The 26,074-nt window shown below is 36.9% G+C and overlaps 1 protein-coding gene across 3 annotated transcripts; it reads right to left on the minus strand.

Moving 5' to 3' along the window:
• BNC1 (basonuclin zinc finger protein 1) lies at window positions 1-23,916 on the minus strand. Of its 3 annotated transcripts, XM_072402447.1 has the most exons (7): window positions 23,791-23,916; window positions 16,080-16,146; window positions 12,912-13,014; window positions 12,586-12,821; window positions 7,193-9,093; window positions 2,684-3,150; window positions 1-1,348 (listed from the first exon to the last, which is right to left on the minus strand). In XM_072402447.1, exons 2-7 carry the CDS (start codon window positions 16,086-16,088, stop codon window positions 1,272-1,274), a joined length of 2,793 nt encoding a protein of 930 aa, XP_072258548.1. In that variant the 5' UTR covers window positions 16,089-16,146; window positions 23,791-23,916; the 3' UTR covers window positions 1-1,271. The 3 variants fall into 3 exon arrangements, with proteins under 3 accessions (XP_072258548.1, XP_072258549.1, XP_072258546.1); XM_072402448.1 differs by lacking the exon at window positions 16,080-16,146 and having other exon boundaries at window positions 2,810-3,150; window positions 23,791-23,889; XM_072402445.1 differs by lacking the exon at window positions 16,080-16,146 and having other exon boundaries at window positions 23,791-23,889.
• Window positions 23,917-26,074: the final 2,158 nt, after the last annotated feature.

Consider the following 26,074-nt stretch of genomic DNA (forward strand, 5'->3'; position numbering starts at 1 on the left):
ACAGGAAAAAAAAAAAAAAAAAAAAAAAAGATGCAAAAAGGAGAGGGAGAGAAGATAAAAAGGAAAAAGAAGAAAAAAGAGGGATAAAAACAGGATAATAAGAAAAAAAGAAAGAAAAATGAGAGGGAAAAGGGGAAGAGAGAAAGAAAACTGATAAGAACGGACAAGGAGAGACGAAAAAGAAGGAAAAAAAAAAACAGAGAGAACAATTCAAGGCAAAAAGGAGAGGGAGAGAAGATAAAAAGGAAGAAAAAAAAAAAAAAGAGGTGAAAAACAGGGTAATAAAAAGAAGAGAAAGAAAAATGAGAGGGAGAAAGGGCAGGAAGTGAGGAAAAAACTTGATGGGAAAGGACAAGAAAATGAAGGTGAAAGAACAGGAGAAGGATGAAAGACTAGGAAAGGAGGGGAAAAAAGGAGGACAAACGGACAGGGAGAGAATTAATTTTTCATAAAAAAAATTCCCTGAGCCTTATTTTAACTGAATACTTTCACTGTAGGGTTTAAGCTGTGGTGACTATACCTACTAAAGCTCATGAAAATAACGAAAATAGTGAAATGAGAAGAGTGCTCTTCTAATTGAAGAGAGAGGTTTGGTAAGTTACCTACAGCAAAATATACTGAATTATAAAATTACATTAATAAACTTTTTACTGGATACTTAGTCAATTGTTTGAAATTATGAGTATTTGGTCATCTTTCTTTATTGGTTAGTTTATCATCTGTACAAGGATTCCCACTTACTACAACATAGCAAAAATTTGCACGCCAACTGGGCTCATTCCCAATAAGTTAAACATGAACTAAACTGTGACACACTGCTACATAGCACGACAAATGAAATCAATTAGGTATTGGTGGGATTTTCTTTTTATATAAATATATACACACAGTACATGATAACAATTTCACAAATCCAGTCCTACTGGAATTGCCATATATATATTTAGAATACAACAAAATTGTATATATTATTTACATCATGCTTTGGAAAAACAGCTTTTTCTGATGTAAACAAAGAAAAAGCAAGAATATAAAGAAACATAACATTAAAACAAAAGTGAACAAAGCATTTTTATTACAAAAATGCCTATATCAAGTGCATAGCATATATCATTAAAAAACAGCTTACAGTGATGATGCTCCAGTGGCATTGTATCAAAACTGTACATTGAAGAGAACTCTGTGGCTACTACTTACACAAATTATTTTTTACAAAAAAAAAAAAAGATTTTTGGCAGCTGGCATGTAGCAGTAGTGGTTTGTTTTGTGTTTCAGTAAAAGGAGCTGTTTGCACATCCTCTACTTTGAAATGCATCATTGTTTCGTTCTTTCAAGATCATGCTTTTTCCTAAAAATAAAAAAAGTGCATGGAAAAAAGAGTGGTAAGTGATTTGGTCCAGATTATCAATTGATATGATAAGGTAAGTAGTGATATATCTATCTTAACTATGCCAAGTCATGAAACTCACCTACATTTATGAAAACTGCAGGAAGGAAAGATGTATTGTAATTAAAAACTTTTTATTTATCATGATATTATCATCTCATCTTTGCTTCAGTTTCCATAAATGTGCTGCTGTAACATTTAAAACTTATTCATACCACAGGATAAGCTAATTTCATAAATAACACACAAGCATGCACTCTATCCATAACATAAGTTACTTGGGACACTGAACCCATGTCCATTGAGATGTCATCTCATTTGTACAGTTTTTATTGTTGCTTTTTAAATCAATGTAGAATTGTGTTTGTGCTCCAAAACCATTCATACATTTCCTTATATTTTTTATAATATTGTAGCTCATGTAATAAAATAATTGTAGGACTGCAAATTGGAAATGGGAAATGCCAATAACAATTCTAAGTTCTACAATTACTCTTCTTCAATACAGGAAGCACTATTTTGGTTATTGCAGTATTTACCTTTGTTCACACTAGAAAATGCTTCGAAAAGAAATAAACAATACATTTCAGGTGTCTTTTTGTCATACAACCCAATCATAAAAAAGTCTGTAGATTTAAAAAATAGTGATTTGATGACTTGTCACTAATCTCATCCTGTATTTTCAATCTGTTTACAATGGGCAATTTAGGTAATAAATAAATGGCTAAGATAACCTTATTTGAAAAACTTCAAATTAAACGATCAAAAGATCCAGAAATACAGACAGCTAAAGCTTTATGCATAGCTTACAGCCAAGTAAAGCTTGAACTTGCCCTCAAAGTGCTCTACTGGTCTATTAGGAAGACACAGCCAACAGTCAGGACAGGATCATCTGCCCAAATGTCAGCTATGCAAGTTATGTCACTGACTGTAAGTAACATCTCATTCCATACCTTTTGTATTATATGCTCAATTTACACTACCTATGTTTATGGCAGTTTATTTTTAAAGAAACCTAGGAACTGAAATATGCCACATTGGCAACCAATAAATTAATTCAGCACACAGAACATAAATATTTTTTCACCTAAACAGGATTAAGTGACTCTGTTAGGCTTCTATGGAGGTTCAGATTTTGGCTATGTCTATTCCGGCTACGCACCGATGAAAACATTATATTGCAACCTGTCACTTTACATTTATGGAGCTGCCGAAGATGGACAGTTTTGTAATGGGCCCTGAATGTCCCTTTGTTACTATATGTTTTTTGACAGATTTGGCAGGTTATTGGCATACCAGAGGGGAGGTGTGAGAAACTTTGCTGAGCTCTAGCAACCAAATTCCAATTGTGATAAATCTCATCCTGTGGTATGAAGCTCTGGTCTTGAGTGCTTTCATCACTATCGTCGACTGGTAGGTTACCTTCTTCACTCCCACCATCCGAGTCCCAGGAAGAGTGGGAACTGCCGGCTGACTTGACGCTCGAGGTGGTGCTCAAGTCCAACACAACGCTGTCATTCACAGATTCTGCAGAAAAGCTGTCCAAACAATCTCTCATCTTGTTCAAGGGGTAAACCACACTTCCTGTTCGGTTCATTCCTTTAAATATCACAGATGTCTGTCCAGGGTTATTTAATGGCAAGTCTTGGAAACGATCCTTGGACATCTCTTTGATGAGATAAGGAATATTGTAGGGGTTGTTTTGCATTTCTAGGGCATCTTTGGTCAGTAGTTTATGATGAAGGTTCAGATTGGAACTGTGCCTGTGAAACAGTAAAAATAAACAAATGAGCAAATCCAATGTATCAGAACCTGTTTTTTATTTTTTTAATATTTGGTGGACGTTGAGTATAATCCTTTTGTGGTATTAGATTGTTGGGAGTGTTTAGGATAGAAACAGCAACACAGAAACCTAAAAATCTTCACCGTCTTCTATGTCAGTTTGTAAGCTATAAGAAGTTTACTACAATGCAAATAACTACTGTCAGTAATGACATACCTATCTAGGTGCCAAGACTGACAGACCAGTAACAAGGAACAAAAACCATTCTGATTGCAGTCAACCTGCAATTACATGTTATCCCTAGATGAAATGGCATGTAAAATTATCCAAACAGGTTATTGCTGGTAGAGGCTGGAAAACCTAAAGCAGGGGTGTCAAACTCAAATACACAGTGGGAAAAAAGAGCTTATTTGCGGGCGAAACATGAAACTGAAATAGCACCGCTACTACAATTCCCTGCGTCAAGAAAACAGTCTAATGCGGGGCTTAATGTTATGAGTGGCTGGAACTCCCTCCTCACTGAAATAGCGCCGCTACTACAATTCCCTGCGTCTATAAAACAGAGAGGCTGCTGGTCTATAGACCTGAGTATTGCCGCTACTGCAATTCCCGGCTTTACTTGCGTCTAATAGAGAGTCCAATGCAGGGCCACAAATAGGCAGAGAGGCCGCTGGTCTATAGATGCGAGTGATGACAGGAATTGTAGTAGCAATTTCAATGCAACAGTGGGCCAGCTGCAATTTATATTTAGGATTCCTTTGGGGGCCAAAAAAAGGAAAAAGGAAGAGTTTGACACCCCTGATCTAAAGGGAAATATATCTATGGATAGATATTAGATGCTACCTACTAGTTAGATTTATTTTCTCTGCAGGCAGTTTTTTAATGTGATTCCCATACAATATGATGTATACTTTAAGCCAAACCATGTTGGATATGATATTTGTTGGACAACGTCTTTATGGCAGATCTACGGATTATTAAATCTGCCATTTCTGACCCAGTTATAATATATACTGGTTAATGTATTGGTGTTCCAATCCCCTGTTATAATATCTAAGAATCCCCCAGAATGAGTATGCACCTCGAGCAGTCAGTCAATTATAGTACAATTTGTGCCACAGCTATCTGCATGCTTGTTTCAGGTTTGTGAACTACTGCAACCAAAAGATCTATAAATGGAAAGCTTTACATTCAGGCAATTAGCAGTCTTTAGAATCTGTTTTGACATGGCTGTTTCATAATCTCTCAGTATAGCCATCACATAGGAGCAATATCTATCCATTGCTGACCTCCTTCTAAATTCTAAATAAATGCTGGTTGTTAATCTTAGTCACTGGCTTCCTAGTAACTGAAACAAGTATGCCAATAAAGAAAGCAAATAAAGACAAAATTATTCATCTACATATATATTGCTGGTTAGTTTCTCAAACTATTTAAGCCAGATGAACAGGGTTGCAGATTGCCAGTTCAGTCCTGAACTCCCAATGAATGCTGTTTTACTGGTAACCACACATTTACAAAGGTGGGGAATTTAGTTTCTCAACAACTAACTTTTTGTGTTATTTTCCACAGAACAGTGTTAGTGACACCTTCTGTCACTAAGAGTGCCAGATTTTAGGAGTACCAGATTTCCCCCCAAAAGACGCCTAACATTCACATGAACCCAGCCAAGCTGCCTAAATTCGTCCATCCATCTTCATACATGCCATATTGCAAAATTTATTTACACATAGGAGACTGAAGATATGGTTATGATTAAGTTGATGCTGTTCTGCCCCTTTGCGGACATAATAAAGAACCTTTCAGGTCATAGGTCATATTATTATATTAGGGTACAGTCATCACAACCTACCTAAGATCTCTTCTATAAGCTTGACCTCACAAATTTTTGCCTCCTGAGCATCACATTTTGGTTAATCAATCTAATCACCTTATTGGATCAGTAGAGTCAAACTGTGCAATTGAATTTACATTTCTACATCTCCAGAGGTATAGTATGCATGCAGCACACAACAATTAGAGAAGGTAAAACCATAAAAAATTCACGGCAGATAAATTGCAGTTGTAGACAGTAAAATTCTTTCAATTGACAGTGCTATATATTAATGATAAACTGCATTTCCAAACCTGGTAAAAGTCTGTTTTTAAAGGTCTCTATAATATGGGAAACGTTCAACTTTGTGACACATCAAGGCAGGGCAAGAAAAAAGGATAAAACAGACTATGAGCCATTTACCACAAAATCCTTTTGTGATTCATTAATTCTCCTCTCTATTGCTCAAAAATTAAACATGCCTCTGACAACTTTTATAAATGAGTTTTAGGTACTGAAGGTTTTTGCCTACATTAAATGGTCTACTGATGTAGATAGCAGGCAGGTCTGTGTATCTGTGTGCATGTTCATCCTAACTATCAGCCAACATATGAGTGGGCTAAGTCCCAGGAATAAGCAGACTATATAGAAAATGTGCAGGTTGGGATCTCAGTTTGCAATATTGTGCACCTAGGGATTTGAGGCTTTTTGGATATTCTGGAAAGAAGCTGACCTGTCTACCATAATCATAAAACATACAGTATGACTTGGACTAAAAAACTGTTTAAAAAATGATGATGCATTTGCCATCCAATAAATTTGCATGTTACCTACAAAAAGTGACAGTCAAAGGGCAGTACATAGCCTTATAGGAGCTGTGGCACTGGCACACTTTGGCTTACACAATGATTTAGTTCCAGCAAATGAATGCTATAGCTGGGGGGAAACGAAAGGCAAGTATCTGTGTTTGTCAGTGTTATCACAGGGAACTTTTTGCTTTTTCCTACCTTGACAAAGCACAGCTTAACACTTTAAAAAGCAAAGTATGCATAGGTATAGAGAATCCATCCATTCCACCCATGCCCATTAAATTTGGATCATCCCAACCCATTCCCAGGGATGAAGATGAGACTAAAATCAACAGGTATGAAAAAATACTAAAATTATAGATAATCGATACAAGTCCCATATGTGCCATAATAATCCAACACAAAATCCACTCTAAGTAATGACCAAAACAATCTTGTGTTAATTGAAAACAAGATTGCTTGCAACAATCCCAATATGTTATTGAACTTTACTTACTTGTTTGTCTAAAGATCAAACCATAATTTAATTATATTGAATTTACTGATATTTTGTGATTATACACATATTTCTATGTTTTTATTATAGTTTTGGCCTATGTGCATCATGTAATAACTCCTGAAAAAGCGGCTCTATGTCTGTGAAATGCGTTGAGAAAAATTTACAAGTTTGGTGTTCATCTATATACAAATGTGAATTGATGACTGTACTAGGATGTCAATTGGAACAATCTATGTGGATATAACAAGAATGTTTTATGTGGTTAAACCTTTAAAAAATTGATATGTTTTTATGGATTAAATACCATTGTAATTTAAATATATTGTTTTCAATTAACAAGATTGTTTTGGTCATTACTTTGAGGATATGTGCCGAACTCCACTCTATGTGGTATCTTTTGTCAGTGTAAGAGAGTTGGGCTTATATATGTATTCAATCCTGAGCGAATGAGACTTTTGTAAGAAAATGAAATGCAGTTTTCAATGTGCACATATATCATTAGGAGATAAAGCACTCCTATTTTTCCAAAAAGGCCCAATTGGACCCTGGACTTTTTTGGATAAAAAGGTGACCAGTGACCATTGCTCCTCAATTGAGACATACCGTAGACTGCAATTAAAACTTTAAACACTTCTTTACTTTATTTAAAACTAGATTACCTATATTTTAAGGGCACAGATGTCATAATTTGCCCTTCCAATGGCTCTCTTTAAAGGTTGTAAATTACTTGCTTGCTTTTTCAAATACTGTACAGTACTGCTAAATAAGCCTTGGTAAGTGTTTATACACAAAACACTTTGGAGTGTGCCTCTCTTGGATTGGCATAGTGTATTTCATTTAATTGTGATATGACAAAGCATTGCTTAATCAGAAAGGTTTGTATTTGCTTAAGTGACTTTACCTGTCTCTGCTCCTTCGAGATGGAAAAGCAGCATTGCATCCATCAATTGTACATAAATGCATTTCTTTGGGGTGCACATTTTTGTAGTGCATCTTAACACTGTATGGGTTTTTAAATGCTTTCTTGCAAATCTCACAGTGAAAGCGGTTTTCATCTTTAGGAGTTTCCAAGTGCTGTTCTCCACGTTCTAGGTCTGCAGAATCACCGAAGCCAGAGTCCTTGTTAGACATAGCACCAAAAATGCCTCCACTCAAAGTGTAAGGTCGAAACTCGATACCGTCCTCGGGATCTGCGTGTTTTGGCTGTTCTTTATTATACAGGGAGGGGTCAGCCAGCTGCTTGACAACATTAAAGTGGTTTGAATGTTCATATTTATTTTCACTGGAATCCAATTTCAGTGCCGACTCATGTTTGAAGGGATGAAATTCATTTTCAGAGTCAGAAGACATATTGTCATAACTTTTATCCATAACAGAGTGAGAATTCTGCTCCCCTCCACTCTGGTGCTGGAATGAAGCTGAAGTGTGCATATGATCCTTCTCTAGTCCACCTGGATTTTCTGCTAAATCCTCCACATTGTTATCACAGTTCTCTAACAACTGCTCGTCATCCTTCTGTGAAGAAAGTTCCTCCTCAGAACCTACGTTTTCAGTGCTCCCAGTTGGTGTAGCTAGAGTTTCCTTGTAAAGTTTAATAGGCATGCTAGATTTCCGAGACTTCTTTTTCGGGACTGAACCTAATGGCATTGCTTCTAATGATATGTCGGGAGATGCCAGTTTTTCACTGACAGGCGAAGAGATGACTGGAAGGGAAGGTAGTATTCCAGGTGTGTTTGCTATCTCAGCCGGAGTAACTGGACTTCGATAAAAAGGCAGAACAGGCTGAACAGTTTTTAGGTTAGGGATGAGAACACAAGACTGTCCAACATTTGGTAGACCAGGAGGAACCTTTGATTCAGAGCCAGGACTTCCATAATTATTAGGCCGGTTGTCCAGAGAAGGAGTTCTCACTCTTTTATAGTCCTCAGATACAGAGATCATTAGTCCATTTCTTAAATCCTTGTCACGATTGTTCCGATTCATTGGCATATGAAGTCTTGGGTTAGGGTTAGAACTGTGACGATTCCTGCTACGAAGTGAACTGAAAACCATGTTGCACCCCTCAATTGTACATCTGTGCTTTATTTTCAGGTGGACAGCATTATAATGAATCTTTAATGTTCCTTTATCATAAAAAGTCTTTTCACAAGCAGTGCAGAAGACACGTCCCTTTCTGGGTCCAGAGCCATTTCGGTCAGCAGGCTTCAGTTTACCTTCAGGTGAAACCGATGCCACATCAAAGTTAGACACTGTGTTGTGTGAGCTAGAATCACTCAGTAGGGCATCATCCTCAGCTTTGCTCATACCGTCATGAGAACTCATGTTAGACTCATTCTCTAAATGAAATGGTGCAGAACTGGAAGCTAAGAAGCTGCTTTCAGAGAATGATATATGGGAATCTTGCTTGCCCTCATTTCCTCTGTCTTGACTTCTTTCACTTAGTGGCCTCTCGGGTGGTGAGCCAATGAGCGGTGGGGGCAGAGGGCTAAAGAACTGAAATGGCAATGTAAAGGCCATGTTATTGATCATGTTCTCAAAGGGATGTATAGTCGATGGAGACACTTTCTCCAGTGCAGGAGATACAATGGGACTGCTTCTGGGATTGCTGTTCTCAATAAATGCCCGGATATCAGAATTTGTTCTCGTAGGAGGTATAAGCACAGTGTACCCTTCTTTTTCATGAATTGCCATAAGTTCTACTATAGACTTAGTTTCCCCAAAGCGAAGGAACTGCTGTAACGTAGCCAATTCTTCTTCAATTGTCATTATGGTCCAGTGATCTAGGACTTTTCCTGATGCATCCTACAACAAAATAAATGGAAAAAAGAATCTTGGTCACAAATTCCCAGATTTACAGAAATTATTTTTGGATAAAAGCTTCAATGAAACCATGGTAAAATCTCAACACATTTTTGCGACATATTGTGACATATGAATCCAATATAACAAAACTGTAATAAATATCATAATCAGTATTCTCCCCAGAAAATTTTTAAGCTGGGTAGGAAGAAGCTGTAGGCAGGTGGTGTCTCCTGTATTATGACCCAACGTTTCATTAACCACCCAAAAACAGCCAGATGGTTACTGAAAAGTGCTGGCTGATGGGCTCAGCTAAAAGGTGCTGGGGAGAACACAGATAATGCTTTACATACTTTTAGCATTCACTTTGACACTTAGTATAACTAACTTTATCCTGAACTTTTGTCACCTATATATATTAGGCGAGTGGGGAAAAGGCTTGTCCAAAGTGTACATGTCCTTTTACTGGAAGGCCTGCTTTAATTTATTTTTAGGTTGAAAACAAAAGTTTTGATCAATTTGATGCCACTTACAGTACAGCCTTGAGGAAGTAAGAGCATTATTTCTCTCACATGTGGTTGTAATATATTTTATATATATATATTTATATATATATATAAAGATGGATTTGTCTACCTTTTATCCCTCCACTTGCCAAAACAAGGGGTCAGATCAGGGTACCTGTTAATTTATTAAACCTAAATTTATTTCTCTTAAAGATCGCTGTAATTAATATTTTTTTTTGTACAGGAATAGTGTCTCTGTAAACATTCATACTTGACGCGGCCAACCACCCAACTGTGCTTGTTTGCAAATCAAAAAAAAGACAGCCAGCCACTAGCAGACATGTTAAGTTACTAGTGGGAAACAATAACTATTATTACAACAGGAACAACTGCTGCCCCCCCCCCAGATCCATTTGGTTGGAGGTTTATTTCCATTCTGTTTCATTCAACTATAGCCCAAATCCTTGCTTGGAATATATACTTATTGCAATACCCATTGACTTGTTGGAACTGCAAAATCTCTCCAGCTGAGAAACTGGTGTAGTTTAACTCATTCAGCTGAAGTCTCTAATTAAAACAAATTAATCTCCTTGAAAGAGTAATATTAGGTTGTAATGAAGAGCACACTTGTGAATTTGGGTGCAAGGAGTTACCGATAAAATGCCCTAGAGTATTTAACTTGTTGCAACCTACATAAACTTGAAATATAAATTTTGGGGGTGATAGACTGGTTACAAGGGACCTCTGGGCACAAAGACCTTCATTCAAGTTAGTTCAATACTCACAAAGGTAATTAATCTACCAAAATGTCCTTGCAAACCCAAATATTAAAAGTAGCATCTCCAATGCACTGTACATAGCCTGTGCAGTGATCAGAGATGAAGGAAGGACCTGGTAACTCCACTAACTACAGAATCACCCTGAATAAAGAAAGTGAGCAGCACTGGTCTTTATTACAGAGAAAACAACTTTAAGAGTTATTTAACACTGGGTACAACACAGATTTGTAAGAAATACACAAATGATGTGAAAATTCAAGTAAGAATACACATGCCAATAGTATTATGATAATGTTTGTTTAGCATGGATTTTATCTTTAAATGTCATTTAAAAACACAAATGCACATTGCTTTCTGGTAAATGGGAGAGTGTTACATTTAAGTGTATAATGTGTAATTTTAAATTGATCGGTTAATGTAGGGAGAAAATAAAACCCTGCAATTCACGTCTAAGATGAGCTGCTCATTTAAACCAAGTCCCATTTTTCCCCCCATTGCAAGTTTAATAATCTTCCAGGCAACCAAAGATCAGAGAATAAATGAAGGCGTATTGATCTATAGCCAGCGTCCACAAAGCACAGCTGTAATTACACTTGAGTGTTGGAGTTATATCAAACTCTGGCCTTGTCTAACTTTTCCCAATAACTACAATAAATATTTTATCACAGGACATGTATTTGATAGCCTACTGAGATTTTTCACAGTCCATGAAAGACTTTCCAGGTTGATGAAGAATGTATCATCATATTTTTTTCATGCTGTAGAGGTTTGGAGATAATTGATTCCATATTTTTAATCCCAACATTAAAACACAAGATTATCTGGATCATTAAATATTGATCTGTGTCATGATATAAGACCATAATGGAGCTTTGCATAAAAACATAATTGTAGCAAGCAGCAGGAAGTTTAAGCCTCTTGCAAGGCGCCTAATTAGTATAGTTTAATTCTGTTCTGTTGTATTCTTGCCACTTACACAGGGTCAATTTGCACTATACCTAGGTTGGGGAGAAAACTGATTTTTTTTTATATGTTTTCTGAAATACGTCTCTTTGGTGTTCTTGTTAGACTAGTAAACTAGTGGTAACCTCAGATTTGACTACCAATCAAAGTGTAACAGCTAGCATAAAGACCCCAAATCCCCCTAGCTTTTAAAATTGAATTTAAAAGGTTACAATATGTTTTTTGCGTGGTGTGGAAAAGCATTACAAAGATGCCCCCTGAAGATCCTAACTATTGTTTTTGACCAAGCACAGATCTTGATCTGTTTAAGTGAGTTGTCATCATGCAAAATATGTTTTAATATTAACACTTGGATAAATAGGGTAAATGATTTGCATCAACGAAAACATAGATCAAGATGGAAAGCCAAAAATTTGTGAGAATATTTTAACACAATAATATAATTTGATATTGGAGGACTGCCTGTTTTGAAGGTTCACCAACCCTTGGCCAGGTGGAAATACTGATAATAGGACAACAAGCAAGGAGACTGAGAATCTGTAGAGCTCCACGTTTTTTAGGCATTGTGCCTAAGGATGGATAATGCATGTGGGGCAAGCATAAAAGAGGGAAAAATAAAAGGCCATGCAAAGCAGCATCTGAATGTCTCCCAAACATCTCTAGAATATCTAGAATAAAAAAAACGGTGGGAGATTTTTGTCTTGAGCTAATGATAAAGCAAAAACAGCCATAGAACTGGTAGAGAAGGTAGAAAGATATGAATGATTTTTAAAATGAACCACAAGAGTAACACATGCCCTTATATTTTGCCTTTTTGCTGCTTCTACAGAGGCATATGCGACGTTATCCATTTCATACAGAGCAGTTTCTAGGGCCACCAATGCATACATTGTTATATTTAAATTGTACTGAATAAACACTTAAGGTTTTGTTCACAATTTGTTGTAAGAATAATCAATAGTTCAAAATTGTGACCAAAAATTTTGCTACAAATCCAGTAAAATAGTCAGTAATGGCAATTGACCCGAATGACAACAAAAATAATGAATGCAGTTCAATTGGGGCTTACTTAATAAAATAATGCAATGTGCAGTAATTCATAGTAGGAACTAAAAGCTATATGCCAACTTTTCCAACTACGGTTTGGTGCTTTAGGTCAATATACTTTGTACATCCTTGATCCTCTTGACACTTCCTTATCAAATATGACAATATGTATGTAAGTAACCAGAGCGTTATAATTGTACCTGAAGGACATAACCCCGGATATAATCCTGAAGTGTCCAGTCAAGTGTGTGAAGGATCTGCAGGACCTCTTCTTGCTTCAGGACGCTGAAAAGTCGATCAAGCAGAATTTTCAGGCGAACAGGGATGGCTTGTGTACCATAAAGCATAAGGCTGCTAATATCGAAGACCACACTGGACTGAACAATCTCAACTTGGCTGGAGGGGTAGAAGTGGGGGATCCGTAACTTGCTTAATGCTAGGTCACAAGAAAAAAAAATAAGTTAGAGAACTCATCAGGAATGTGGACATCTGGACAGAGAAGAGTGTTCAGTTACACAATAATTACCATGTGCCACCCATCCGTGCCTGCACTGCTCACAATGGCGAGGATTTATTTTTGCAGGTTTAAAACTCAGACAGATGCAGTTGACCAATGTGCACCTTATTGCCTAAAATATAAAAAGAAAAAAAAAAAAAAGAATCAAACATGCTATGTATGAAAAGCAATCATGCCATTAGCTTTCTATTTTACCATTTTCACTACAATAACAAATTTGTCTAGTTTATTAAATAGATTTGCAGCAGATTAATTTTTGTATTGTGATGTAAAATATTATACAAACAATGCACACACTACTGAAAAGAGATCACTGACAGATTATAGTCCACACTCGGAGTTTTATAGCTTCCAAATGCAATGTAATGATCACGTTTCATCAAGGAACACATTACTCTGTGCATCTTGTACATCTGGACACCTTATGCAGGTCATAAATAATCACCGATATTGTGGCTTTTCACAGTCAAGAGCACAATTCAAAAGGCAAAAACTCTAAAGGTTGAAATCTTTTGCAGCTTAGCACTTTAGTTCCTCAAATATTTCCCATCAAAATCCCTAAAAAGAATTGTAGATACATAAATGGCAAAGCCAATAATGTACTTCCTGAACAATATGCTCCTTTATATTTCAGAAATTTAGTAAATGTCCACGTAATTCAATTTTTAAATATATACTTTTCTTAAATTGAGAAAAATAGGAAACCCATGTGGCCTGAAATATCCTAAACCACTAAAGTCAAACAATACATCACATTCCCTGCAGGCAATAGTCAATAAAAAGAAACATTATTATGGGCTTAACAGGATAGTAATGCTTTGCACAAGGCAAATGTCCCCATCATTTGCACCCATTTGCAGTGCTGCAGCTAACATCAAACGAGTCAATTAGTGGTGATTAAATTTGGCGACAACAGCAAGTCAAAGCATACTAATAAACAAAAACCCAGATCTTTCAGTAAAGGTTTGCGTGTTTGTAATAAGTAAAAAAACACAAGCTTATGAAGTGGCTATGTTTTAGGGCCAAAATAAGAAAATGAGGTGGGATAAGGAGTTCTAGTAAATGTACCCACAGATATCAGATGCCCATTGGGGCATGGAGTTCACTATAATGCCAGAACAAAAGGTGCCTACAATGATTAATAGCTGGCACCCACTGTACGGGGTTATAAGATAGGGAGCTGATGGAAGCGTGATATTAAAACCTACTGCACAGCCTTATTTCTAGAAGAAAAATTTCCACTCCCTATGCAAAAAAGTTCAGTGTAGTTGGCCATCAGACAAGCCAACATAACCGCTTGAATCCGGTGAACATTTTCTCATGTATGTGGGTTCCGAAAGTTAAAGCAAGGGGCTAAATTCACAGCTGATTTATGCAAGTATTAAACTTCTTTACCTCCAGTAGTAAGTTTCTTTAGCAAGCCAATTAACTGGATCAATAAAGAACACCAGAGGAACATTGTACACATGCTAGATTTTTGGCCAAGACACCCACAAATGTTCAACTTTGGAAACAATCATCAAAAATTGGTACATACCTTTACCTTTCAATATTGTACAGGTTTTTTCCTTGTACCAAAATTGAAAATTCTAATTTCACTGCACACTGTAAACTTTCCACCATTTGCATTAGAAGCTGCAGGTAGAACACCCCTCATTTCTTGTCTAGAGGACAACAAACACCATCTAGCCACTTCCTCCCTTTATTACTGCCCCTGGTCCAGGGACATTTAATGGGTTTCAGTTTGTTCAGCCATAAAGGGCATTACCACAGCTTCCTGATTTTTTTGTAGCTATATGCAGCACCCCACCAACTCATCCTACCAGCCATGATCTGCCGTTATTATATAGGGTAGCACAGGAACCTGGTGGTGACATCATTGGGTCTAAAAAAACTTTCTATTTTCCTTACATTTATTTAATGGTATAAGTAAGGTAATGAGAGGAAAAACGACCCAGAAAAGCGGATGGGAATAAACTTATTTTATGTTAGACAAAAAGGGTATGAGTCAGGCATGTGTTCCCCACATTCAGTGCAGAGGGAGGGTGGTCATCAAAGTTCATGGCCTATGTAACAACTAAAACATGAGGGATAACAATTTTTTTGATGAAATTGTTTTCTGATGAAAATCTTCTATCCTTAGTCTATGGATTGGAATGCTAGGATACCACACAGTCTTCTTTCAGGGAGGTCAATAAAATAAAAATGGTTCTTCTGGTTCTATAGTTGTCTATTTTAAATGTAACCCACTCAAATGAAGGCAGATTGCAGCTCTCACTAGATTCTTTTCTATGGATGAATACATTTGTAATTGTTCAAATGACAGCCAGATAAGACCGGGAGAGAGAAGTAATTCTGGTCTGGGTAAATGTGGAATTCCTCCATGTCTGGAAATGAAGTGCTCTGCATACTATGCCCGACTTAATGTAACAATGAGCCAATGTTGGGGATACATATTAATCCTCTGGGGAAACCATTCCTGTACAAAGTGGAAAACAGATTATGGGAGTCTAAGAAAACTAGTCTCAAGTTACCCCTATTAGCATTTCATCAGCAGCATTTCCTACAGGGGTTTAGAACATCTGCTGAAACTCCGTGTGCAAGTGATTTATAGGATTAAATTTATCAAAAATACAATGATTACCAAACAGCAATATTGTGGTTTTATGGTAATAAGAATACTGATCTGTTTGGTGTAAAGAGAATTGCATCATCATGGTATCATTCTCAGACTGAGTGTTTTGGATAGAGAAAATATGTATTTCCAACTCATTAACACGTCAGCAATGTGACACCTTAAAGCATTAGTTCACCCAAAACCATTTTTTTTAATAAGTCGTTGAGTTGAATCACTCACAGCCCACCTAACTGTTATGGCATTGGGTGCCATCACTATCTTTAAAATTCTCATCTGCTGCCAACTTTTATGAGAGGGTATTACTCCTCCACTAGGCATTATCTATTAAAAGTGCAGCAGCGAGGAATAAGTGGTGGTGGAGGGCTATTGGGGATTGGATGTAAAGCTGGAAACAATGAGGGGAAGATCTCACAGCTACGAGAGTTACATAGAAACAAAATCATCATCATCTACCAAAAAACAAGATATCTGCTTTAGGTAGAAAGTCATTTGAAGGTAAAGTGTTAAAACTGGTAAAAAGAAGAAAAAAAAAAACTTACCTCATTCATTTTGTGCTTTGGTTCAGTCCCCACAAACAGCTGAATCTCATTCCCTGGAATGCACTCACTAACACACAAAACAGAAGGTCAAGTTACTTTCTGAAAACATTTCTTGGCAATGCATCTCAAACCAGCTACCACCCTCATCACAGATATTCTCTCTGCTACAACTAATGACTTCTGTTTAGTATCAATAAACGTTAACCCATTTGTGTAGTGTGAAAAAAAAGGAAGGCTGATCACCAAGGCAATTTCACAAATAAACACAGATTTATCTTTAAGTTTTTTTTTTTCCCAGCAGTATAGATTTCCTCTAAATGCAGCATAAAGTGAGAAATAGACACGTTTAACACAAAAGAAAATCTGTTGGCTCTTAGTCTGATTCACTCTACCGATCTTATTGGCATTTTTTTTTATTATTCCCCTAAAAATATATGACCCTTGTAAAAGACGGCAAAACAATATACAAGGGCATAATGGATGGAACCTGCTATATTCATATCTGCCAGTATAGAGTGGATGGTCAATTCAAAGATAGGAACCAAATCTGGCCCCACCAAGCAGCAGCTCAGGACGGATTAGTATCATGCTCTTCTACACCGACACGGGAAAAGGTGCAGGGATTGGAAGACGACCAATGCAACTTGCCTGTTTGCAGTGGTTATGGGACAGAACTGTCCCTGCTGCATTCATGAAAAACAAATTAGGGGGTCCAAAAGGCCCATTTTTTTCAAACAGGAAGGGTATAGTAAGTGGCACATGAACCCTCAAAATCCAACACATACAATAATAGGGGTGAAATGGTTCCCTCCGGTTTAGGCTATTAGCCCATAATGAAAGACATACATTAGCTAGGGAACTTGCCATGATTTATCCTTTAGGGAAAGATAGCAAAAAATAAAAATTCTATACAAAACAATTTGGATTGGCAGGTGAGTCTGCTGACATTCAGTTATTTGCGGTCTATGATTCAGCCCTATTCAAATCCATTAAAAGTCATTAATTTTTATGCTATATCAGGATGTTTATTCATGTATTAATATTAGTATCATGTATTTATATAACCCCAACAGATTACACAACACTTTCCAGAGTCCATAGCCATCTCACTAACTGTCCCTGAAAGAAGCCCACTATAATCTAAATTTCCTTCCAGAGTCGAGGGCCATTTTTTTTGGGGTGGGGGGGCAATTAACCTACAAGTATAGTTTTGGGGTGTGGAGGAAAACCATAATGCCCCAAAATGATGGTAAGAACATAAAAACTTCATGTCACTATGTCCTGGCCAGGATCCAAACCTAAGACCCTAGTGCTGCAAGGTATAAGTGCCATCCACTGAGCCCCTATGTTGTCCCACGTTCTTTATAAAATGTATACCTTTATGTTAGTTCCTATCCTTCTGTCCCAAAATATTTAAATTCAATGCCTAACTGTCCATCTAAAAGACTATGATTTATTTTTTTCTCCCAAAACTAGAGAAGATAGAAGAATGTCAACTTTTATCTTAAAAAATTGGGTACATGAATTCTCAGAGTTGTTTGCAATATTTGCTTCTTTTATAAATTCTAAACAGATCTCCTAATTTGAACTGAGTATCCTCCTAAAACTGTTCATTTCAAGGGAATAGCAAATAGGTTTTTTAACTGACCAAACATAAAATAATACAATATGTATGTTTGTAGTGTTCAGTTCTATTGAAGATGAAAAGAAAACATATTGGAAGCTGGTCAGTTTTTGTATTGCCATTGCAATGAATTGTAGGCATATTACCAAGAACATGGGAAGTATATTGTAATCGGACATTGCAGTACCAAGAGCAGAGGGCCACTGATACTATAGCCACATCTAAGAATGTGGTTCAAACCTCTAGGGGAGTTCTCCAGTACAACAAACTACAGAGTAATAACCCTATAATGTACAATTGCCCTCGTACCCAGAAAACTGTGCTGCATGACCTGTAATAAATTAGCATAGACATGCTAAAAGGCAAAGAATATCAGATATTCTGATGTAGAGGAAAGAAACTGGGGTCTTTTTGGGTCTGTGTTGCTAGCGAACAGATATTTGAGTTTTTCCAATGCCCTTAAGATAGGATGGAGCTTTTTGGTTCCCTAAGATAAAAACTTACTCAATAACGCTCACCTTATATATATATATATATTAAAATGCATTCACATGCAGGCGTTTTTTTTTATACATATCATCCTATTAGAATAATGCAATGCTTCTTAACTACATATGGACCTTGCTCTCAGAGCTGTTGCACAAAATACTGTTTATTAATGGAGTATAGTAAAAAATGGCTTTATCAGCACTGTCTACAAGAATCTAGTAAAAGCATGTGGCTACAATCAGATGAGCCTAGAACACCATAAGAGACAAAATACTTACACAAGTAATGTCTCCATATCAATTAACTGACTGAACCTAAGCCACAGCTCATACAGAAAAAGATTAGATCACCAATAGGCCTTGTCATGTCCACTTTAACCCTATCCGGATTGTACCGTAAGCTGATATATGTGATGAAGGTAGGAATACACTGAGCCTTGTTATAGACAGCATAAAAACCTTTGGATTTTACAAAAATAATAATGTATTGCCTATCTTTTGTACAAACCAGTAAATAAATAATAAATGCCTGAAAAAACAAAAAACGATTCTGTATGGTGCCAAATCCAATGCAGCATTAAAATAAGTATATCTCAAAAGCATGTTCTACAAAATATCATAAATTCATGGGTATTTATAAGAAAGTTAGCACAATGCAGTAACCCACAGCAATGATTAATTTTTCAATGACCTGATAAGTAAAATGAACCCATGGATAGCTATGGGTTCTGGAACTAGTAGCTGTTCATTGAATTTTCACACTGAATATGACTGCTGGTCTTCCACTTTGTTTAAGATCAAGTAATTAACTGGATTTCCCAATTTGGTTGCCATTAAACACACAATAAAAGTTACTATTTCTGAGTTTTGTATATCAGCACATCTTACAACTACTTTAGGAAAATTGACACAATCAGTGCCATGCTTTTCTAGTTAGACATAAGGAAGGCGGTCAAACCAAGACTGGTAATAACTAGGATGATATTGGAAAGATTTAATGAATATTATTTCAGCATTTAAAGAATAAATATCAGTTTCCTCATCTTAATCTGGATGCTCATACATGTATATGTTAACTTTGTTCTAAAATAGTTGTTGGAAATTTTAGACAGGAACAAAGGTTTTAACACAAAGATCAAATAATTACAAAAGATAATTAATTCACAGTACAGAAGATGTCAATTACTGTTCCAAGTGCAAGTGTCTAGTAACTTGGTGAAGGTTCTCATTTAAACAGGTTGTTGAATATCTAGTAGTAATTAATCATGTTTAACTCGACTCCTTCTTGTAAAGTTAAAATTATTCAATTATACAATGACCCATTGAATGTAACTACCGGTAGCTACTACTAGACAAACAATGAACAAAATTTCTAAAATTGCATAAATTGATCACAAATATGTCTATTTTGTTCAAATGTAGATAAAGATAAATAGATAAATTATTTTCTTTGCAACTCAACTGTGCTATCCAATTAATATTAGCTTTCATTTATATAATGCCAACATGTGCTACCCAATAACATTTTAAAGCACTTGCCATGCTATAAATCACAACGTTATCACTGCTTGGTCTAATTGCACATACTCAGCATTGCTAAGCCTGTCATATGTCCGGACACATAGGAAATACATGCATTAAATGAATACATTTTACTACATGCTAGCAGCTGTCAATGTGTCAGTAAGCAGCTGTAAGGCATTTTGGATTTACCTAATTGCCAATTCTATGTACCATGTCAATTTCTTGCATGATCGCTTTCATATGTTGCAATCACAGATTCAGTACATGTCAGGAATTTCTTGTAGTTGGTTAGGAACCTTGTCCCAAGTTGTACAGAAGTACTAGTGCAGGAGTACATTGTGTAATATTCCAAAGACCCTCCACACAGTGCATGATGATCTCACCGGTGTCAGTCTCTGGAAGCACTGTTTTGACTTTATCATACTTGGTAATAAAAAGGCCACTCCGACATTGTGTGGGAAGTTGGGAACCTCAAAACGAAATTACACCACACTCACATTTAACTTTCGTAACTAGAATACAAAGGCAGGGCCAGACACGAGTACAATAAATTCATATGCACTGAGTGTTCCTAGTCACAGGAAATTATCTGCATCATTTCTGGAGCTACAAAAACCACTTGGTGTATATCAAAAGTCACTACAGACAAATGACTCAAATTCTTGGTGAATACACTGTCAAAGGGAGGTAGCATTAAAACTTCCTATTAGTGATTGCATTACTGCAGGCTCAATCATAGCTAAAACATGACCCTACTTAGAAATTAGGGATAGTTTGCCTGATTTCATTTATAACCTATGAAATAAAAACAAGACAGCATGAAAAGAAGACCTTTTGCTAATGGCAACCAGATTTCTGTCTATTTCCTATAACAGATGTATGAAAAGCCAATGGCAACAGTTTCTTTGTTTCTACTTATATACATCTACCCTTGTGCACCCTTTGCATCAAATAAACTGTACTGATCCCATTTAATGGGTAATGGGCTGAGGTGAAATGCAAAACTCTTGGCTGCTTTTAACAAAAACAGTGTTGGCTTACTTATCATTAACATACGTGCATCTTCAAAAAAAAAAGCCCCTGTATGCTCTTAAGATAATGCAAACTACATTAATAACAATCTGATATTTAATACGGAATGTTTCCTGTCACCAAGGTAGTGAAGACCACAAAGTGTCAAGAATGCCCTTCCAGGCATAGACAAGCCAGGTGTGGAATATGTTACACCTAAGTTAGTCAAGTGCCAATTGCACCTCATGACAGTAACATTTTGTTCCAGATTTTGAGGATTTTAAATCACCCCAAATAAAATGCTTGCATTATGTGGATCTACCTGATGGGGTAATATAGGAATGGGCAGTTTGGGTAGGCCCTACACTACTTAGCTGCTATTAGATATTGTTCTGGTAAAACAAATTGGAAAATACATGGATACAGAATGATGATCTCAAACTAATAGGAGTAAGAAAAATGTCAAATCATCTGGACAAACGTTTTATAGACACACCAATGGATATATGGCCATATTACATAAAAGAGATGACAGGAACATGAAGAAAAATGAACATTCACAGAGAGTTAAAAGACAAGATAAAGTATCGTTTCTAAAAACACCATTCTGTTATTAAAGAAGAAAAACACAGCTGGAAACATTTGCTTTAACTGTTCTCGGTAAATTGAGCAAACTTAAAGCTTTGGACAGGAGATAGCTGGTTGTCTTTGGAGTTCTACATTTCGGTCTTTGACAGCACCCAAAGGAGGACCAGTAGAATGAGGACTTCACGTACCAGGATAAACAAAAGGTCTATCAGACCTACCGAGGACAATCATACAGGATTATTATACAATTTGTATGTTGCAGATACCAGATAACCTCTCCATCACATGGGAGTCCTAGACCATTGTCGCCCGGTACCTTACATATCTCAGCCATGAATCATACATGTTTCAATACACAGAAGTATGCAGAGAGCACCTATATCTCTCAGGAATCTTCTGATTGCTTTGAACTTCACAGTGCCATTTGAAGCAGAAAGAAAAAAGTGTGGAGAAAGGATACCTCGATTAGCAAGATATAATCTTTACACCGATTATCATAGCTAACCTCATTCTTTTTTTTAACTTTTCACAAAACTAGCGCAAGAATATGTATTAACGCATACAATATAAATGTCATACTATTACTTACACAGGCATTTTATATAACTACGCACATGCTTAGGCCATTAACTGCCCTGCACACAAGAAGATTACATTCAGAAATACTCACAAAAAACATGCTGTGCTTCAAATTTGGCATAAGCTGCTTATCAATCGAGAAAGTTTAAACAAGTTCCGAAGAGATGCTAAACTTAGGTTCAGTAAGTTAAGTATGCAATTACATTGTTTGCAGAGTTAATGAAAGGGGCCACTGTGCTGAGCAACTGCAAAGATTTGCCCAAACTATGTCAGAGGTCAGACAGGGCCACTGTACATTGAATTTCGTACATGTTAGGACCCATTTTGTCCTTGCAAGCGTCGTCAGATGACACCTACACGTCAGAATAGTTATTAACCCCTCCAGCACCTGGGCAGGGGTAACCACGCTTAGAAATGATCCTTTCACTGGCAAAGTTTTGCCAAGGGCCATTCTGTACTTTATCGGAATTCACATAACCACTTGTGGTGGCTTTAAATTGGATAAAACTATTTGATTCAATAAAAAATGTAGGTAGCACCTTGGTGGATTTAGAGCCAGATCTGCACATAGAAGTTAAAAAAAAAGCGTGACATTAACTGCGGCAGCCTATAATAAACCTAAAAGAGGAGACGGTGGCAGCTCAGTGGTAAGAAAAGAGGAGCAGTAGAGAAGAACATGTTTCTACACTGCCTTTGAGAAAGTTTGGCTTCCAGCTATGCACTGATTAATATCAGATCTCCTCCTTTACTTGCCTCTTGACAATCGTGTCACATCTGGCTGACAAATCCTTACAAGCTTATCCAAACCCAGGCAGCCCAGATCATGCTCCAGGACTTGCTAGAAGGAAGCAGCAACACCAGCCCTGTACTGATGTGCCATCATGAAACTAATGAAGCTGACTTCACTTGTAGACTGCGAAAAACACGAAGCGGCGCAACATGCCTGCAGGTCCTTGCAACATAGATGTTAGCTCACCCAACAGATAAAGACAACAAAAAGCTTTCCAGTTCAAGGAGCCAAAACAGCGACATGATTCCAAGCTGCGAAGAGAAGCATTGTAAAAGGAGATAATCACAGATTAACATAAGACACCTAAATGCAGAAGAAACCGGAGAGCTTGCACTTTCCATCGCCAGCATTACGTCAAACTAAGAAAATGGTCTGGGCACACCTATCTTAATGGATAGTTAAAGCCATCTATCAGTGTATTGATTGCTCTGTACCAAGTTCAGTGGAAAGATTGGTTTCCTATCCACACTACAGGAAAAGCTTAACATAAAAAGAAGAGGGGGAGAAAAAGAAAAGCTTCTTGACACTTTTTCCCATAAAATAGAAGCTTTTTAAAAATTAATAACATGCACTTGCGAACAGCCTATATTCAGCCCATTAGAAGGCGATGGGAGAAGCCGTGGACACTGCAGAAAATAGGAGAATTCATTTGTACTGATCATCATCTTCCTCTTCATCACAGTGCTTTCAATGCAAAGGGACCTGAAGACTAATAGTGCGCTCCAAGGGAGGACGATGGCACTCGTCAATGAAATGGAAGGCTGTATGCATAATTTACACGCTCCGATCACCGGCCACTAATAATCCTAAAAAGGACTTTAGGAAAAATGTTTTTACAGCCTGCTCTTAAGAGCTTTTGTGCATCATAATAGGAACTTTAAAGGAGTTGGGGATAAAGTGCTTTAAGCAAGTACATTAAAGTTACATTGGCAGCATTAGGGTTATAGGTGGAAAAGTCTTTTGTTATAGACACAATTACTTATTCCGCAACATTTTTGGTTTGAAAGTATGCTATGGAAAAAATATAAATATTTGCATATACAACAAGATCTATAGAATAACATGACATTTGCATGGAAAAGAAATGGAAGAAGAAAGTTTGCTTACTTTATCCATTGCTAGAGAGAAATCATGTCCCAGGCAGTTCCTCATTCCCTCAATGAGTACTCCAGCTATGTACTTGAAGCACACTCCTGTCTGTACAAGTACTAAAGCAGAACATCACACGCCTTCCTAGCCTTGTCTGAATATGAGCACCTCTAGGTCTGATGAATGCTAAGACTGTGCACAGGGGAGTGGAAGTAGATCCTCCCACTTGGTGTTCTCCAAATCTGCTCACCTCTGCTGGGTGCCCTGTGTGCTCTGTTCCAGCATGCTCTCATGTCACAGGGCAGTCCCCTCACAGCTGGCTGGAAGAGGCCATGACACTCATCTTTCACAGAGATTTGATCAAAAGGAATCACAGAAGCTTCAGGCACTCCTGATGTAGTCTAAGGAGATTCAGCCTCACTTCTGGCAGCCTAAGTAATGCATTAAATCAATGCGGATGACCCTAAGGCCACCTACATTTTTTTTTTTATAAAAAGCAGAACTATTTGTGGATAAACCAGCAGGCCGGAAATAAACAATTCACCTAAACCTGGAGAAACTTTGCCAAATTATTCACCTACGTTAAAAAAAATGAACATTTAAATGCACATAAACGGAGTGAAAAAATGTTGAATAGTTTTGCAAAAAACTTTTGATGGAGGCTGGAATTGCTGAATATTTGATTTGTTTTTATTTATTTTAAAATGCTAATTGCCTGGCTGGTAGGCTAATCCAAAATCTTCAATTACTGATCGGAACAAGAAGGCAGATTTAATAAAAGATCTTTTAAAAAACAACATTTTTGAATGTATTTAATGAGCAGCATGGTGGCTCAGTGGTTAGGACTCTGGCCTTTGCAGCATTAGGTCCCAGGATGGAATCTAGGCCAGGACACTATCTGCATGGAGTTTGCAGGTTCTCCCCGTGTTTGTGTTGGGTTTCCCCCTTCATTCCAAAACCATGCAGTTAGGTTAATTGGCTTCCCCCTAAAATTGAACTTAGACTGTGGTAATGTCATATGAATATGGTAGGGACATGAGATTGTGAGGGGCAGCTAGTGATATGACTATAGATTTTGTAAAGCACTTCGTAATATGTCAGCGCTATATAAATACTGTGTAATAATAATTATACTAGATTGTAAGCTCTTTGGGGCAGGGTCCTCCCTCCTGTATCACTGTCTGTATTTGTCACTTGCAACCCCCGTTTTAATGTACAGCGCTGCGTAATATGTTGGCGCTAAATAAATCCTGTTTAATATTAATAATAATAATAATAAGAAGGAGAAGAAGAAGAGAGAAACGTGTGCATGTTTAAATAGAAATTTGCCTCAAAGGATCTGATTTGTAAGAAATTCAGGATGCAACCTGTAATTGCTGAACATTTTAGTTCTATAATAAAATGCTAATTGCCTGGCTGGGAATACTGAACCAAAAGCTTTATTACTTCCATTTACTGATCAGCAACAAGAATGCAGTTATTATTATATTAATATTGATAAATAGTTGAGTTGAGGATATTAGTAAATAAAACCTTAATTCTTTAATTAAAAAAAAATTGATTTAAAATGATGTGCATTTAAATGCATATATATGTGCCACTAAAGACCAACTGGATAGCTTTGTAAGTAGTAAAAAATGGAAACTTCAATTTCTGAACATTTGTTTTTGATTTTTTTTTAAAAAAGCCAATTTTCTGGCTGTTATGTTTTAATATTTTGAACTAATATGCAGATGAGGTGGTGGCTTTAGTATCTGCAAGTTTGCCTCAGGTCAGTAACTCAAAAGTACAGAGACCAGACAGCCAGGCAACCGGTATTTTCAGCAGGTTCTTAGCAATGTCAGTCTTGGTAATTCTCTTGTACTGGTTTTCTTTAGGGTCAGTTAAGATTGCATTGTGGTAATGCACAAAATGACTGCTAAGTACAGTAATGCAAGTAATATGTTACAGTGACACAACGTACCAGAGTTGTAGTATGCTGCAGCACACATTAGTATTTTCTTAGAAAAAAGATACATTTCTTGTCTTTTGGCTAGGAGCCAACCTATTTATTTTCAATAGGCTGCCCTAGTACATGTGTTAATATGCAATAAACATACCAAAAAAATTCTAAATCGGCTTATGAGTTCAGCCTCACAGCCTTGAATTAGCTTGTAAATAGTAACATCTACCTCTAAAATATTATTGCTTCTATTGCACTGTGGCATTATCTACATTCTATCAATGTGACCAAATAATCAGAAAATGCAGTTAGTATATCAAAAATAAATGGCCAAGAAGTGCATTGTGCCCCATGCTAGTC

This window comes from Pyxicephalus adspersus, chromosome 2, assembly GCF_032062135.1.
Source record: "Pyxicephalus adspersus chromosome 2, UCB_Pads_2.0, whole genome shotgun sequence".
NCBI classification, from domain to species: domain Eukaryota; kingdom Metazoa; phylum Chordata; class Amphibia; order Anura; family Pyxicephalidae; genus Pyxicephalus; species Pyxicephalus adspersus.